General features: G+C 34.5%; 1 protein-coding gene across 1 annotated transcript; it reads right to left on the reverse strand.

The window, feature by feature from the left end:
• Positions 1 to 2,997: 2,997 nt before the first annotated feature.
• Positions 2,998 to 17,717, reverse strand: LOC133872871 (alpha-L-arabinofuranosidase 1-like). Its single transcript, XM_062310507.1, has 18 exons — positions 17,560 to 17,717; positions 16,543 to 16,745; positions 16,021 to 16,075; positions 15,263 to 15,474; positions 14,865 to 14,986; positions 14,615 to 14,768; positions 13,555 to 13,624; positions 12,548 to 12,693; positions 12,403 to 12,448; positions 12,256 to 12,308; positions 11,081 to 11,225; positions 9,410 to 9,528; positions 9,194 to 9,265; positions 9,010 to 9,113; positions 6,285 to 6,341; positions 5,975 to 6,173; positions 4,116 to 4,262; positions 2,998 to 3,321 (listed from the first exon to the last, which is right to left on the reverse strand). Exons 2-18 carry the CDS (start codon positions 16,720 to 16,722, stop codon positions 3,172 to 3,174), a joined length of 2,031 nt encoding a protein of 676 aa, XP_062166491.1. The 5' UTR covers positions 16,723 to 16,745; positions 17,560 to 17,717; the 3' UTR covers positions 2,998 to 3,171.
• Positions 17,718 to 18,672: the final 955 nt, after the last annotated feature.

Genomic DNA, 18,672 nt, shown 5'->3' on the forward strand with positions numbered 1-18,672 from the left:
ATAAACATAAAAGATAATTGAATTATAAGAAAGAGAAAGAGTAGAGTATTGACTTCACCGTTATTCGCACATCAATGGTTAATCATATTTAATTAGAGAAATTCATTCTATACATGCTATAAATAAGCAAGAAGTTACAATATTAAATAATAAGTATAATCCATCTTCGGTTGGCACGGACCGTCCACCTAACCACTAAGAATCGGTACGACCCGTCTTTCCTAGGCATGGATTAGCTACGTTTTTAATAGGATACATGCAATCAATGGAAAAGTATAACCCATCTTCGGTTGGTACGAATCGTCTACCTAAATTACACTAAACTAGGGTGTAGTACGATTCGTCTTTCCTAGGCATGGCCTATCTAATCCTCTTGATTATATGTCAATTAAACCCGTTGTATAATCATGATTCTCATAATCATAGAAAATAAGAATGATTTGAGTTCAATAAAGGTAAAGAGCTTTCTAAGACAAGAGAAGAATTCTACCAATATTAATTATGAATTGAAGAACAAATGCATTAAAAGATGAAGAACAATATCAAATTGTAGCAATTCTCATAATTATACAACCAACATGCATAAACTAAAATTCTCTAAATTAAAATACAATTAAACCATTGTGCTTGGATAGGGCTACATCAATACCCTACGAAGGTTTTTAGCTGCTCATGACGTTGCTGCAATGGCCTCCTGCCATGATTACTTCTCTTCAACTCTTCAAGCCTTCAAGAAGTTTTTCTTTGAATTTGCTCTAGGTTGCAGTGTGTCTTTCTTCAATGTTTAGAGGCCTATTTATCGAGATTAGGAGAGGCCTAGAAGCTCTTGGAATTTCAGAAAAATCGTCTCTTAAGTCTTCTTGTCCAAGTAGGAGATTGAAATTTCAATCCAAGTAGGAAAATGATTCCAAATTTGTCCAGAATTGGGGTCTTTTATTGCGGGGCGATTTTGGCATAGTAAACGTCCGAATTAGGGAAAAGTTATTTTTGACATATTTGTTTCATTTTTTTTATTAGCTTTCCAACGCCACCAATTTCATTGCAATTCGATATTTGAGTCAAAAGTTATAATCAAAACACTGAGACATGTGCAGAATCCAAATTTGAACCCAATCCGATTTTGACTCTTAGTGGAGAAATTCCGATTTAATCCTTCACTTGATTTGCTTAAACTTAACTACATCATATAGGTCTTTTGTTATGATTGGTTAAGCTTAAACATATCTTCTAAGTCTTCTCAAAGTGTGCTTTAAACCCAAAATCAATGGAATTAATTGCATCTTTATTTAAAACTTGAAAACAATAAAACAACACAAAATCAAACAAATAACAATGCTAATGAATTAACATATACAAGTTAAAGGACTTGAATGTGCAACATTCAACGCTTATCAAATGACAAACTCTTAATTAGGATCTTTGGGTATCTAGCTCTGAACTAATCTAGATGAACCTTATTGTTCAGCTCTTAACAGATTATCGCCTACCTTTACCACAATAGCAAGGTAAGTGGTACTCCTTACCCCTTCCAAATGATTTCAACTCTAAAGATTATCACTTTCGTATTATAAATGTTATACATGTTATGATGGATTACTTTGAAAGTTTAACTATCCTGCAAAGTAATGTTTCATTATTACTTTAAATATTTTAATGGCATGTACTTGTTATGGCATTTCTTACAATTTGTCAGTGCTTTATGTTCCATTTTTAAATATCATCATATGATTTAAAAGCTCATGGTATGATTTATAACTAAGTTGTCACTCAAAAGTGGGTACAAATGCTTAGTATCCAAAAGATGATTTCAAATGAAGAAAGCTTCTATTTTAGTAATTTTTCCTAAATGAAGAAAAATTTCCATTTATGGAAAGTTTCTAAATAAGGAAAGTTTCCATTTAAGGAAACTTTCCCAATAATTGAAGTTTTACATAAAGAAGTGGTTCTATTTTCACATGCTAAGATATATGATTATTAAAAGTTTAAGAAAGTAAAGAATAAGCATGTGTAAGGTGGAACCACATTATGTAAAGGAAGGTTTTAAGACGTTTGACCTAAAGAGAAGTTAATAGTACGATACCGGACTAGGATGAAGTGCACCACACTAAAGTTATGGTTACGTGAAGGTGTAGCCATCATTAAGTTGACATGCTGAGTGCATTAAGAAGTTAATTAGTTGGCTAGGGCATATCCGTGGCCATGGTGTTGCTTGATCCTCGAAGGTTGGATCGCACAACCCCATGCATACGTGGCGTAACTGTATGTAAGGCCAGATGAGTAAAAACTACAAAGGATATGATGTTTAAATTATTAAGAAGTTTACTTCTTATTTCAGTGTTACATGTTTTTCTTACGATGACTACTTTTTACTTATGTTGTTATTTGTCTCCCTTCAACCAACCGTTTTAATTCGGTTGGGAAGTATTACTTACTGAGCCTTTCGCTCACCCCTTATTTTTTTCTCACACTTTTCAAGTTTTGAGGCATATGAATAGGTGGCCGAAATGATTAGGCTTTTGGGGGGTCATCATAGCATCCACTATGTTACTTTTATTACATTTATATTATGTCAAACTATGTTTTATGTTAGTAAGTACGTCGGACACAGACAACAAAAAAGAAAAAAGAAAAAGAAGAAAGGATCATTTAACTTATTAAGTTGTGTTATTATGTACTCTTTATGTTAATAACTTATGTTTTCCCAAAAATATTATTTTCTCATGGCATGGATGGTAGTACTTTACAAGTGCTCTAGCGTTCTAATAAATTACCTTGCACCTCTTAGGCATTAAGGCTAACAGACTACATAATTATGAAAAAAATAAAAAATAAATAAAAAATAAAAAATCTTGGAACTAAAAAGAAGCAAGTTTGATGACATTCCAACTGAATAGTTGGCACGCAAAGGTCTGTTCAAATATTGCATTTTAACACTCAGCAGGCATAATTATGAAAAAAAAAAAAAAAAAAAAAAAAAAAAAAAAAAAAAGGAACAAATGAACAGAAAGTAGAATGAAGAGCATTCATACATAAATATACAATCATGGAACTGAAAAGAAGTAAGTTTGATAACATTCCAACTGAATAGTTGGCACGCAAAGATGCCATCTGTATAGAGTTATTGTTGCGTTTATTTCTTAGAATTACACTAGATATTCATCTATAAATATATTAAAAGGAAGATCTGGAGGAAAAATCAGTTCCCGTGGTCCTGAGATTGCTGGATTCTTTTAACAAATCAAATGATGTGAAAGAATGCGGGGCGAGTATGACATCCATCTCCTCCCCAGCATTTTCAAGCGGACTCTGAGTCGGCGCAACCTGCACGTATTAATATGGAAGACAAAATGAATATGGTGTCCTTTTCCCTTTTGCTCAAGTATCTCTAGCTCTCTTTTGTGACTCATAACAATTGTTAATCTCAGCTACACTTCACAATAGATGTTTATGTGCAAGGACTTGAAAAGGAGTACAATCAACACATTAAAACTGGTATAACCATGCAAAAAAAAAAAGGATGAAATAGGGGCAAGTTCCTAGAAACAAGGGTAATGGGAAATTATTCCAAAGACATTAAAAAAGTAATTAGAGATGCTAATCAAGAGAATGGTGGCCACGATAAACCTAAAAGCATCCCATTATTATCTTGGCTAGATCATCCATAAGAGGATGAGATTAAATAGGATCGCTGCCGTAAAACAAAATCAGAAAGTTGTAAGATACATACACTTTTAAGAAATATGCATGATGTGTTTACCAGAAAACATAAACGGATAATTATAGCGCCAAATATGCTCTAGGTCATGCTTAGTGGTCAAGAGGAAATGCATAAGAGTGAAGAAATTCATGAGAAGATAGAAGTTGTTCAATTTATAATATGAGATGTTGAGTGAAAATTAGGGGATGATGTGTGCAACAAAGGTGAGTACAAAATCAATTTGCATCAGAACTATGAAAATTTCAAAATATAACCCTTTTTTTTTGGGGGGGGGGGGGGGGGGGGGGGGGGGGAATGCTAGCCTACTTTGAATTAGTGAGATGGTATGCTTCAGGTTCCATTTTATTCACTTAGGTAGGCCTTATAATAATATACGAGGGAAAAGTGACTGCAGTACCTTTTTTGGTGTCTTGAAGGAATTCTCGTCCATCAGATTATCAGATGTAAGTACAGTCTTTGTTGACCCAGATAACTGTATGGAGTTAGGCCCCAAACCATCCACGCGGACCTTGAGAGTAACATTGTCACTTCCAAAGTTGACAATCTGCAAAAACAATCACAAGTGATAACGGTGCCACACATAAACCAGATATAAACCATAGTCCAATCACTTTAGTAGACAATGACAAGAGCTAACAATGCAACTATCAAGTTTCGAAATGGCAACAGACCTAAATAGAGAAAGCTTTAGCAAAATAGCATGCAGAAGTATCAATGTGTTTTTTTGTATGTGTTTCTTCTTTTCTGTGTAGTCAACAGGAGAAATTTACTAAGACAGGCAGAGAATTCTAGAAAAATAAATTTTCCGCCATTATCAACTACATGTATGTAAAAAAACAAATTAGTGTAAAAGATCACTAGATCAGGTGACACCAAATATTTAATTGATGATGGCAAAATGGTGAATAAATTTTGGTTCCTCTAAAAATGGTGCTGAATGTACCATTTATAGAGTACAATGTCTAACAAGTTTACATTCGCAAAGAAATGTGTTAAATATTCAACAGTCTTAGTCTTCGAAACGAAGGTTGGTTCCGTTTATGTTTTACACATGAATTAGAAAGAAGAAAGACTTTTGTGCAGACAGGCACATAGAGTATACATTACAATAGCAGAATCCATTTCTGTACAATTCAAGAGTTTGCTTATAAAAATATCATTACTCAACATCAAAAACTCAATTTGCTAAAGAGTTGCCGGCAAACCCCAACCAATAAATAAATATCCAATGCAGGGGTGGAGCTATATGCCACCATGTTTTTCCCATTTTTTTTTTTATTTTTTAGTTTTTCTCCCCTAATTTTTTTATTTTTTTTATTTTTCAGTTTTGTCCCCCAAATTCCAAATGCTAGCTCCGCCCCTGATCTCATGGATGCATCTGTAAGGTGAAGAAAAATGGGAGTGCAGATGCAGATTGAATGCAGGATAAGATAAAAAACATGAACACAAACGGAAACAGACACAATGCATATAAAGGAACCTTATTGCTCGATGCATACAATTCAGGAAAGAACATTAGAGATATAAGAACCAATTCGTGCATATCTGGCAACACAAATGGTCAAATTATAATAAGAAAACAAAGAGCATGCCGGCTAAACAAATTGTTAAGAACTGTATTTGGTATACTAAATTCAATCCAAGTAAAAATCAAACAAGCTATCACCATAATAATGTTTATATATATATATATACACACGTGTGTGTGGTGTGTGTATCTAACATGCACATGCGTTTCTGGAATCTTAGGCACGAACATGTCATTTAAAGGCAGTAGAAGCAATGGAAACTCAATTATTTTGGAGCACATGTAAAATCGGGCATTATCCTTTTTATGTCAGACATCCCAACATATATATATATATATATATACACACACACACGTGTGTGTGGTGTGTATCAAACATGCACATGCGTTTCTGGAATCTTGGGCACGAACATATGTCATTTAAAGGCAGTAGAAGCAATGGAAACTCAATTATTTTGGAGCACATGTAAAATTGGGCATTATCCTTTTTACATCAGACATCCCAACATATAACTTGTAATGATTCTCAGTAGAGAGAGAGAGATAGAGAGAGCACATATTTTTTGGACAGATAAAATTCATGTAAACAAGTCCACAGATAATGCGTAGTGAACATAGTAACATCTGCACATGCTAACTATACCATTAGCCTAGAAATTGTGTGTATGGCACGATCTTGAAAAGTATTAGAGTATAAAAATATTGAGATAAATTATGAGGAAGTATACCTTTATTCTTAGGTAATTCTTGCTATCATTCGAGTCTTTCCAAGTAATTGCAGATGCAACAAGTGACTTAGATGTATTTGTTTGGAGTGCTGTATTAAGGACATTTGCTCCACTTGACTCTGAAAAAAAACGTTGAACCCAGTAGCTTGGTGTTCCATACAGCTGTGAAGAGTCAAAGACAATTGCATCTGGGTTCCACCTTAATAGAAAGGTTTCCAATTTCAGTATAGCGATTAAACAGAAACATTCTCTTTCAAATGTCTAATATATGGAAAGATATTTTGTGGGAAAAGATGGAGAAAAAAAATACCGCCTGTCATTGACATTCACAAAAAGTGGTGCATAGCTTGCCATTTCAACAATATCACTGCATTGAAGTTACAAATGGAAGTCCTTAGTAGCTTATCATCTTTCTGATTGGAGATAAATTTCTTTATGAGTAGAGAAGCTAGTTGCAAAAAAATTTAAATATCAAGATCTTTGAAGAGCATATTCAGAGGGGTCAAAGATAGGTAATGGGAGGCTCTGATCGATATGGTCACACAAGCACATGCATACACACACACACACACACACATGTATGGTCTCCTGTTGCTGGAAACTCCAGGGATTAAGAAACCTGCTCATCAAGTATGTTTGGGAGGTTTGACATCATCAATTTAGGAACATTACACCAAATCAAAGCAGGTCAGATCTAGACAAATCAGGCATTCTTTCTGCATACCCGGCCTACTGGTTAAAGTGCATGGGCATGGAGGAAACTGTTACCATTAAAAGCTTATCAGAAAAGTTCGGATCATATGGAAAGCTGCAAAATAAATGTGCTCAGCAACCTAATAACACAAGGACAGTTGAAAACTAGGTTTCTTGAAATTGAATTATTCTCCACTGCCGTGCATTTTGTAATGGTCAGGAGTAATCAAGAAACCATTTGTTGATCCACTTCTTGGCACTCAACCGTTTGGGCATGCTTCTTTAGTGTCCGTTAGCCTAGTCTCTCCAGGGCTAAGTGGGATGGCTCCAAGTGCCAAGATTGGGTTGTTATGAGCAGCACTTAGTGGGAAATGTTGCTTTTGAATTTTTGGATTGCTATGTAGCTTTCCAGGATGTTAGTGTTATTGATCATAGGATCCCATTTTATGTATTCTTTTCCTTTTTTCCTTTTTATTTTTTGCTCAACTAGAGGCCTGATTAGAAGTGAATATTTCCGTCGACTTGCAGCATGTATATATCACATCCATCTCTTACCGATCAAAATTATTACCACTAAATAAAGGTTCAAGGCAACTGCTTTGGGTTGGTTTGCATGAATCTTTCCTTGCCATACACCTTTATCTAATGCCATATCATCCATTAAATTATAGCTATCATGTCTTTTAATCACACCCTCAACACACTCTATCTGACAAATCTATTGTCCCTTTGGCACCTTCAGTTTAAATCAAATCACACTTGTCAGTGCATGTCTTTGTTGCACATGATCACACCATCTTAGATGAAGTGCTTCATCTTGTCCACAAGCATGGTTATCTTTCCATTCTTACAAAGTCATTCCTATCTGATATGTTTTTCCTTGTAATGCCGCTAATCCATCTTAACATCATCATTCTTGTTACTAACTGCCCAAGTATATAAGATATCAGTACTACCCATTCACCAATTAATGTCTCTGTATGTCTTGATTATGTCCTAACCTGGACTTCTGACCATCAAATAGTCTCCTTTAGAAACACCATATGATTAATGAAATGCTGGCTGGCTCACAACATACAATGGAGACAGCATAAGCTTCACTGGGATCTCCTGCTATCATCAGCAAGACGCAAGACAAGGGTCATGACGAAATTCGAGGCATAAGTCAGTGACTAATATTATGTAGTTTACATATATTTCAACAAGAAATATCATTCTGCAGATTCAACAAGAGCTAAGCCAACTCAAAAACCTCTATTGACTCGACTAGTTCAAGTCGATAAATATCAAGTTCAATCTTTTCAAAAGTTAACATGGCTGATTAAGATGATTTATATAAAAATGCAAACAAGTTTACTTATGATTTACCTCCATTAATAAATTTGATTTATTCCACATACCAAGAGACAAAATGGATTCACCCTAATTTCATTAGGCCTAGTGCGCCTCCCCAGGATGGCATTCAAACTATCAGTAACATTTGAAATCCTAAAAGCCAATTCTGGAGTTCTTTAGCGGTTGAAGTGCCCCCATATCTTTCAAACAGATAGATCTTAAGAATGTGTAGTTCTAAGATTTGTTCATAATTCTCACTAGGAAGGAAAAAACTTCCACAACCTCCTTACAGCTAATCTATAGTTCCCCCAAACCCCAAAGTTCGTGTTTAAGTTGTCTTATGAAACTCTTGTTCAAGCACTCTGGTCCCTTAGCACAGCTAATTGGGACTGCTAAGATTAATTTTCCTCACTATTCTATGCCACCAAAGACTATGTATCTAAAATATTTCTATACCATAATAAGTATGAAGCATTTACCAAACATTTACTCAACTCCAATGTTAAGTTGGCAAGTTGTTCTACAATCACATAATATCAAATAGCTTCTAGTTGCAGTTCGTATGACCAGTACTTACTATAACAAATAACATAATAACATACCTAGAGATATAGATTTTCTGCTGTTGGTCACATAGGGAGAGTGTGTTCGAAATACACAGTATATACAAATATTATAAAAAAAAAAATTAAAAAAATAAAATAAAATTCCTATGCCATAACATTTCCAGATTAAAAAGGAATTAAATTTTTGGTTCAGAATTCAAACATCTTGAGGAGTAAAAGAGTAATATTTTCCCCTCAGGCAAAAGAGGGAGGGGGGCAGGGGGTGGGAAGCTGGTCATGTTCCTTGTAAGTTTCAATTTTTTTTTTCCCTAGGATTCAACATGCACAATTTCCTCCAAAAAACTTGGGAGGGGGGAAAACGCGTCAAATTTTCACTCATTAAAGTACTAGCAAGTGCATCAGAAAATTTTACAGAATGCAAGTTCAGAAATTACAGCAAACCTGTTCTTTTCAATCCCAATAAGGAATGCAGCCTCCGCCAGTGCTGCTAAAAGACTTCCTGTGCCAGCATCTTTCCCAGTTACAGCATACTCGCTTACGAAAGCCTGAAGTATATAATGAAACATTATTCATAAACATTCAATCAAAAGTAAATATCTTAATCATAAGAGGCACGTCATCACACCTTTGGACCGTTACGTGATGTACGATCAAACTGATTAGCCATAGAAAATAAGTTGCTGGCAGATGTATATACCTACAAAGAAACCGGAGAGTAAGACTACTGCTTTTCCTTGTTGCCCAACCAATTATGACGCAAGACATTCATATTATGACACAAAAATTGGTTGACAAGGTTCATTCACCTATGAAATACAAGAAATGATGATAAGAATATTACATGATAATCATAAAAATCGGCAGGGTGATCCAACTGTTTTGAAGACCCATCACAGTTTGAGATCATTTTGATGTCTGGATATGCCTGACTTATGGCATTATAGAATTTGAGGTAATTTCCTGATCAATGAACAATTAAGGAGAAAGACGAAAAAACAAAGAAAGTAAGTCTTAAATCATATGCATCTCTCAGAATCAGTAAAAAAAAAAAAAAGGAATAAGGGATTTTGCAACTAGATTAAAGTGCATAGCTGTATTAAGCAACCACCATACTTCACAATCCACTTGGAAGCCAAAGTTGCAGTAATTTTCGAGAAAGCATTCAGTTTTTAGTGCATATAAGCACACAAACAAAATGAAATATATCCATCCATCTTGTATTTCAAGAATTTAGAGGCACTGTATCTTCCCATTGGCTACTTTTTATACGGAGGCAATTATAATGTGGAAACAACTCCATATAATGACGACAGATTTTATTGGTGAAGAGTTATTTGAAGAGTAAGACACAAAGGAGTAAATTCAGAAAATATTTTGGTACAGAAGCACAAGGAATCTTTTGAAACAAGTTTTTGTAGGAAAGATGTGTCACGGGAGAAAGAAACCTACAATGCAAGACATTCAGCTCTTCATTAAAGTAGAGTGTTGGTATCCTCAAACTAAATTTTCAAATATGAAATTTTGCCAATTACATCCAATGTAAAGTTTATCCAGGCATATCGAAACCATTTGTTTCTCATTGTTTTGCAACTGAAAATATCCTCATAAGAATGAAAAGTGCCCTGTTCATTTAGTGTCTTTTCTTTATTCTTTTGTTTGAACAAAATATCATAGTAGACATTATCTTAATGGAAAACAAATATTAATAAAGAGGAAAGGCTACTAAGTTGTATATTATTTCAATGCAAACAAGAGGTGACATCTCTACTCAATTGCACATAGAGACACTAAATTTTAACAAAATCCCCAAAGATTTATAGTCAATTAGGGAAAATGATACAGCCATCACAAGTACTACAAAAATCACATTAATGTGTGCATGAGAGAGAGAGAGAGAGAGAGAGAGAGAGAGAGAGAGAGTATATGAACCCTAAATAGGCCAATAAGATCATGCTTATAACTGTTAAATCTGGTTCTTCCTAAGTATATGAGAGTTTGAAAAACATAACAGACATCAGGAAAATGGTCATAACCAATAAAAGAGAAGTCAAGCTCATGGAATAAGTATCACTAACCAGAATGTAATAAAATGTGAAATAGACTTTACTGACTTTGAAAGGAACTATGGTAGCCCTGAAGTAATAGACACATAAATATAGATACATAAAAATGTTTCTGAGATAGAGCCCTGAAATACTAGGCTCATAAATAAATAGATACGAGCGCACTAGCACGAAATGTTTTCGAGATAGAGAGGTGATGAACCCTTTACTGTAAATAAACACTTGAATCAATGAAGGAGATCCTTAAATACATTAATGTATGTGATGCAGCATGGGTGTAGCAGATTACAAAACTAAACAAACACAAGATTCCAACTTGGTCTGCATCAGTACGTATGGAGAAAGATCATTTTGTCCCAATTTATAATCTCTAAAAAAGCATCCATTTTATCTATTAAACAATATCTTAGCAAATAAAAAATCAAAAACAATAACAAATAGATGGAAACCTCGGTAATTCTTTTTCCCACAATCCTCATTCCCAATAGCAACATATCTCAAGTCAAAAGGCTCTGGGTGCCCCATTGCAGCTCGCACAGAACCCCATGTAGAATTAGGATCACCTCTAGCAAACTCAATACCATCAAGGGCTTCCTGTAATTAGGACAAATATCATCAAAGAATGACAGGTAACATGACAATGATCAATATTTTTTGCACTGAACAGTGAGGCTGAATTTTACTGAACATGAATAGGGCAAATGCTAGTAACATGAAATCTGATTTTTCTTTTCCTTTGCTTTTTCCAGTTTCCCTTTTTTGAGCTATGAAACTCTATTAACACATTATCTCTGTACTAACAACAAAGGAAATTAGACCAATGAGCATTGGCTCATATAGCACTTCCTCCCCTTATAAGAATGAGGTGAAGGGACTGGGTGCATGTGTAACTTACCAATCCAAAAAGGGAAAAATAAAAATGCAAAAATGAGTATTCGCAAGTCTACCATATTATGTGCATGCTTTCACCATCAGAATAATGAATATAAAACATATGCATGCGAAATGAAGGAAAGATTGTATATGATGAATCAGTGCAACTCCTCCACTCTGGATTAAGAGCTCGATTCACATTTTCGTTGCTAGCTATGAGTGCATCACATTAATCCACAGTCCACATATAAGAAATCTCATATAGGTCAAATAGCTTGGAAGGTTCCCCTGAATGCGATCTCACCTATTCAACCTCATTTCCAGCTATACTTGCCACACCTTATTTGGTTTCTGAAGAGACATTAATGTCCTCAGATGTGTATCGTCAACTGAAGTCATCTTGGATCCTCCTTGAGCACCAACATAATTGAAGAGGTTGGTTGGAGAAGTTTTCACTTGAAAAAAAAAATTCATATTTTTGATTTCCCAACCCATAATTCATTATATGTTATTAGACTTGTTATGCATACCAGATCACATTCAGATCTAGAGTAGTTGGTCCACATTCTATCCCTCTAATAAGTTATTATTTCCGTCAAAAAAGGCCATGCAAGTAGAAAGCAACTGGATCTGCTTCAGTTGCATTACTAGCATTCATAATTACAGTAGTTGTACTAAAACATCTGTATTCTCCAAGTATTGATTCGATTTCTTGCCCATAGTAATGTAGAGCAATAAATTTCCAGCTTACTTGTACAAAAGGTTTGACACTCGACGTATCAACTTGATCATTATGACTGACTCCTGTAGAATAGATAAAGTAATAAAAAAAATAAATTACTCAATTGCCAGATTAAAAAGAAAAAAATAGTTGAAATCAACAGCGCTTGTAAAGTACCATTGTTGAATACCCATATTGGCAATGTCCCTAGATCCTCCGCTAGCTGCAGAAATGAGAAAAAAAGAAAACCTAAAAAACTAAAATCCACAAAAGTGCATATAACTAACAACCCTCCCCCAACAAAATCATATAAGATACCAACCTGGAGAAACTCAAAATAACCAAGCCCATCATCAGTCCAGTACATCCAAACATCACCGAAGTGCCCCGGTCTCTCCTCCCAGGGTCCAATGGTTGCTTTCCAACGAAATGCATTTCTTAACCATTCACCTTCAACAAAACAGCCACCTGATGCAATACATTTGGAGAGCATACCACATTAGTTAGGTTTGAACTTCTGAGGAACTAAACAATGCTTCTGAAACAACAATCATATTATGATGTCAACCCCTGCTCACTAAAATAACAAACATAAAGTTACCCAATGAAGCATGGAAACACCAAAATTTACAGCACTTCATAATTGTTCGAACCTACTGCTTCTGTTTGGATGGGGTCCATGTTGGGGTAGGGGTGGAAACACAGATATAGAGGAGAGGAAATTATCAAAATCAGTTTCATATGTTTCTTGCTCATTCGCTCACAAAAGTTCTAGGACATGTGGCTTGTCTGTATAAAATTCAATAAAAGTGACATTATATCTGTTGGGATAAGTAGCAAGTAATAATATGTGTTAAGATAAGTCAAATGGAGGCTTAGTGTAGCCCAAGTATGTACTACACAAATGGCATCACCCCAGAATAATAGAAAAGTAAAGAATTACAGCTCAAAATCTAAAGTCAAGAACATCAATAAAACTTAGGAAAGAAGTTGAAGAGCCAAAAGAAGAGTGAACTGCGATCCATCTGAACAAAAATTTAAGAAAATTCCACTAGATTTCACACATGGATTTCTCCACACCATCAAAAGCAGTCCTATTAACATATATCATATGTATTGGTGTCATAAAGAGAGGGCGTTTATACAAATAATACTCACAACAACACCATATGATTAAAGGGAAGATGTATATCCAATTATTAATAAAATATGAAACCTCAGCATCATTAATGTTAGACTCAGAAACCTACATTACGAAGTCCAGTTAGTCATAAGGGTAACTATATGTGAAACAACATAATCTGAATCAAGACATAAATTTGTGCTAACCTGGAAATCTGATGAATCGAGGTTTTAAATCTGCCACCATTTCAGAAAGGTCACTACGGAAACCATGTCCCTGTGCGAAGATAAAGTTTGTTAAAAGACTAATAGACATACAAGGAATGCATGTGCATGCACTAAGGCATGACAAGAGGCTCTTAGTGAGCATTCAGGTCAAAACTGGAAAATCAGTAAATACATTATTAATATGAATAACAGATAACATCTACTACCAATGTGACCAAAGGTAAATAAATTGAAGTTGAAACCTTGCTTATATATAGCCTGTATTTAACCTTTAAACTTCCATAATTAGTTCCACTTCCTATGTTAGAATCCGTAAATTGGTCAAACAAGTTTTATACTTTTTCTTTCCACATATATTCCTTTTTAAGTGGCTATGGCTTTTACAAATTTAAGATGGAAAATTCAACTTCAAAAATTTTAATGGTGGCTGAATACTTGTCAAGTAGATGACAATAATTGCAAAATCTATTTAAGTTTCTCTTAGATTTTTCACAGAATTGCATTGGTTTTTTATTTATCCATTTTTTTTTTCCTTAACGTATTTTCCCAGGGTAAAGTCCTAAATTCTCACTCAACCAATTTAGCTTATTCTACCTAGTACCTGTCAAGGGGTTCAAATCAAAGAAAGAAATAACATCAGCTTAAGAAAAGTGGAGCTCAAGTACCACTTCCACTGACTGCTAGATAATTTTTGTTGTTATACTCTTGGAAGCCTGTTAAGTTCACAAATATTATTATTTTTGTTAGTTTTTTTCCTTATTTTAAATTAAAAGACTACCTATACTAAGAACCTCTTAGCAAGGATTAGACATTCAACTCTCTCATGTATATAATTTTGAGGTAATGGGTTTCCTTTCAACTTCAAGAAGATAGAATACATGCTTATATATAAGATAATTTTTCAATAGTTACATCAAGCTTCAGTAACTGTATTCACGAGCAAATGTATAACATATCATATCTATGGACATAAGCCACAATTCCAGCATTTGTATACCTCTTTTAATGAGCATATATGAGTTCAGAAAGAATCACATACCTTGTATGTGTCCAAGGGCATAGCTGACACTTGGTCAAACCATATAACTCCTTTTCTGGATGTTTTCAATTGAAGTCTTGATTTATGATCAGTGGCATTGGCTTCCAACAGGACCTCCACCTTTGTCCAGTTTGATACATCAGAAGCGGAAGCTCTGAGAGGCAGTCAGATGTATTTTAAAACATGCATAAGACCTATTTGATTAGAAAAGATTTACAGAATTCTCAAAGAGTGTACAAATGGGGCTCACATAATATCAGAAGTTGCCAGTGTCGGCAAGCCATTTGAGCCCGTCAACGATACAGATAAGTTAATTGCTCCTAATGAACGTACATAAAGAACCACTTTGTATGTCTTTTCTTTTTCAATATTCTGAAGGAAAACAAAAGTAAGAAAATTTGTCAGAAATCAGAAAATAAGTGGAAGAATAACTTTGCAGAATTATGAAGAAGGCATCAATGCAGAAAGTAGTATCTCATAGACTAGACAATTAGAACTCCTACAACTAGCATAGACTGTAAACTCTCTGAACATTTGATAATTTCCTGAAAAGATATATTACATGAGCACAATGAAAAGACAAAGAAAAACATATAGAGGGATATACATATCAGTAATCTTATGGACTAGGTTTCAACTAGTCCTTACCATGCCCCAGAACCCTGGATTATAAACACCAACTCCACCAGCTGGACAGATATTGGTACCTTCACTGTCACAGAGCACCTCCATTCGGAGTGCGACCTTATTGCGTTCAAAACATGAAGAGCGGTCAGTTGACACAATAAGGGACGATTCATCCCCAATAATAGACCATGGGTCAATATTTGAGGGAACATTAGGGCCCCCAGCTTCAAAACCTGGAAGAGAAACTTCATCAGAATCCCTAGCTTTAAAATATAAAGGAATTTGCAGTCAACCAGACATGATTAACAAGCAGCTGAGCAACCAATGTGCCAAACTTAAAAATGAGGTCTTGCATCTAAAAAGCTGGTTCAAAGTCATAAAATACCATAGGAAACTTCAACAAGCCATTATTTTGTTTTATCGACATGGATAGTAAGCAAACTGCATCATTGGGTCCTAAATATAATATTAAGAATTGCAGGAAATTAAATTCTTGTAAATATCTCAGTATTGGAGAAAAAAACAAAAGTAATTCCAAGCATATAGTGAGAAGTTGGTGCGCAGTGACACACTGACTCCACTGGTTCACTTCTCCCTCTCTCTCTCTTCTTTGATATCTCCACAAGATGCAGTTTGCAATCTATGACCCATGTTTAAATCTTTCTTTAGTATTACAATTCAAACACCCAAATTTCAGGGAAAAAAGAATGTTAATAGATAACTTTCTTCTTTCTACAAACTTTTTTGTATATTGGAAGTATAGAGTATTTGGAAATGACCTCTGTTGCTTACAAGCTCTGCCCACAACCCCCCAGCACCAGCATGGTTAATCTCCTGCAGAAAAGCATGTGACAGAGAGGTCATTCACCCTAATGTCATATGAATAAAAAATTGTTATCATACGCATCATGAGGGCTCATAAATTCCAAACAAATCTAACTCATTTAGTTAATTGTCACTTTAGAAAAAATTTAATAAGATTGGAATCAAATGGAGCATGGCTAATCTGATTGATCAAGTTTCCATCAACAAAATCCGAACTCCATAGAAGGCTTTCAATGATTTTCTCACTATCTAAGTGTGCAACTCCATTTTTGTGTGCACATACACAGAGATCGGCAAATTTGCAAGAGTGCAAACTTGAAATAGACCATAGTTACAACATAGATTGCATATAGAGCACAATCAGGAATTCAAAAAGAAAAAAATGTTAAAATAAAAAAAGTTAATAGAGAAAAGAACCAACAGAAAACCAATCAGGACTGAAAAGGATGTTCATAATTGCAGGTCAACAAATATACCTCAAAAAATATTCCAAAGAGTGTTTTGGGTATTGGCCGTGCTGATGCGTCAGAAGCATTTACGGACAGCCATGCCGTTTGGCTGGCATCAACTCCATTAGCAAAACATTGAGGCACAAAAAAATTCCCAACGAAGAAGTAAAGAAGAAGAACACTGAAAGAGGCCTTGTAAGAACCCATTGTTTCCTCACCACATTTGCCACCTATCCACAACCAGATGCAGAAGTTTATTTCAGTTACATTCTGATCAATTAACCAGAAGAAGATAAAAAGGACAAGCAGCACTTTTGTCTGTCAGGTGTTCAGACATGCCTAAGCATGGGAACGGCCTAAAATAGGAACCATCTAACAACTTTTTGATCACTACCATTTGGTCATTGTAAGTTGATTGCTACAGCCAGCTATACAAAGCTTAGAATAATAAGTAATAGCTAGTTTCTTGTTCTTTTCTTTTGGGATGAAAATTGAGAGTTATAAATAGTCGAGGTTAATAACTTGATGAAAGTTTCCCAGTTATAGCGCTCAAATTCTGTCATTTGATTTTTATATGATCACATTAATAGATGAAGCTGAAGGAGGAAGAAAAGCGAACTGCCATTTTCGAAAAGTTTTCAATGCTAATTACAGCAGAAGTTGGTCATTTCAGCAATTCACTGTAAATAACAGCTTGGATACACACACACACACACACACATAGAGAGAGAGAGAGGCCCAGATAAAGATACAATTAGAACAGACCCAAACGAAAGGAAGAAGTATTAAGCAGAAACTAAGCCTTAAAAATGAAATCAAAGCCTTTGTCACCAACTTAATCAAGAAAAAAAAAAAAAAAAAAAAAAAGACAGTTAAGCCTTGTTGCTGGGGAACAAGGAGAACCAAAGTTGTGCAGAAAAACGGAATAGCCAACAATGATCAGAGACGCAATTATCATCCCTTAATACGACAAGAAGTTCAGAAATCATAATCAGCTGAAATAAATGCAATTCCACAAAGAGAGAGAGAGAGAGAGAGAGTTACAAATTCTAAGGATGTCGGGAAGAAAGAGAGACAACAGTGCGGTCGGAAGGGCAGATGAATGATGAAATGAAGTGGGAGTTTGACTGTCTCCGGAGTTTATCCCAACAGACTTTTATAGTTGTGTTGGAGTCGTTGCGTTAAACTCCGCCACTCCAGCCGTGATTCTTTATTCCGCGTGCACTCCTTATCTTCCCTCTTTTTTCTCTTGGTTTTTTCAAAGCAATTCCCTCTCTCCTTTTCTTTTTTTTTTTTTCTTTTTTTTTTTTTTTCCTAGGAGTTCAATCGATTAGGGACTACACCTTACGAAGTAGAGATTATTAGTTCGAATCTCCTCTCTCTCCTTTTACGTGGACATATCAAAAAAAAAAACTAAAAAATTAAGAGAAATGCTTGGTGTCCTTCCTACTCTCATCCTATTTTTATTTTACTTATGGAACACCAAGCATTTCTCAGAAATTAAAAAGAGGCAACAAAATAATTTTGGAAGAAAAATATACTTTAATCAACTATTGCCACATTTTCATTTACATCTTCAATTTTTTTTTTTTTTAAAGTAATATGGAGGTCTCGAATTAGCATCACGTGTCAAAGTAAACACTTTTACATTTCTTTCTAGAATACCCTTAAAATTATTTTTTAAAAAAAATTAATGGGTACCCATTTTTTGGTATTTTTGTACTTTTTTTTTGTTTGTTTGTTAATCTTTATACTTTTTATTTCTTTTTCAAATAGTTATTGTTTAGTAACTTAAAGTTAGTTTGGATAGAAATGTAATTTGACATACAGTGATTATATAGGGGCCTAACTTCATTTTTTTAAAGTTTGGAAGCATAAATAACAATATGGTGATAATTCAAGGAACTAAAATATATTTTTCCTTAATTTTGATGTAAAAGTAAATTGAAATTTTTAATATGCATGTGAGGAAAATATGACGAAAAAAAAAAAATCAATAATTCTATTACCATATATTTATAGTCTTCAATCATTGAGTAATGCTAACTACTATATCATCTTTTCATTTCCATTTCATTGGACTGGTATAGCAGTGTTCATCATCCCTTAAATTTTATTTTATTTTTTTATTTTTTTTAATACTGACTGATTCAAAGG

This window comes from Alnus glutinosa, chromosome 7 (assembly GCF_958979055.1).
Source record: "Alnus glutinosa chromosome 7, dhAlnGlut1.1, whole genome shotgun sequence".
NCBI classification, from domain to species: Eukaryota; Viridiplantae; Streptophyta; class Magnoliopsida; order Fagales; family Betulaceae; genus Alnus; species Alnus glutinosa.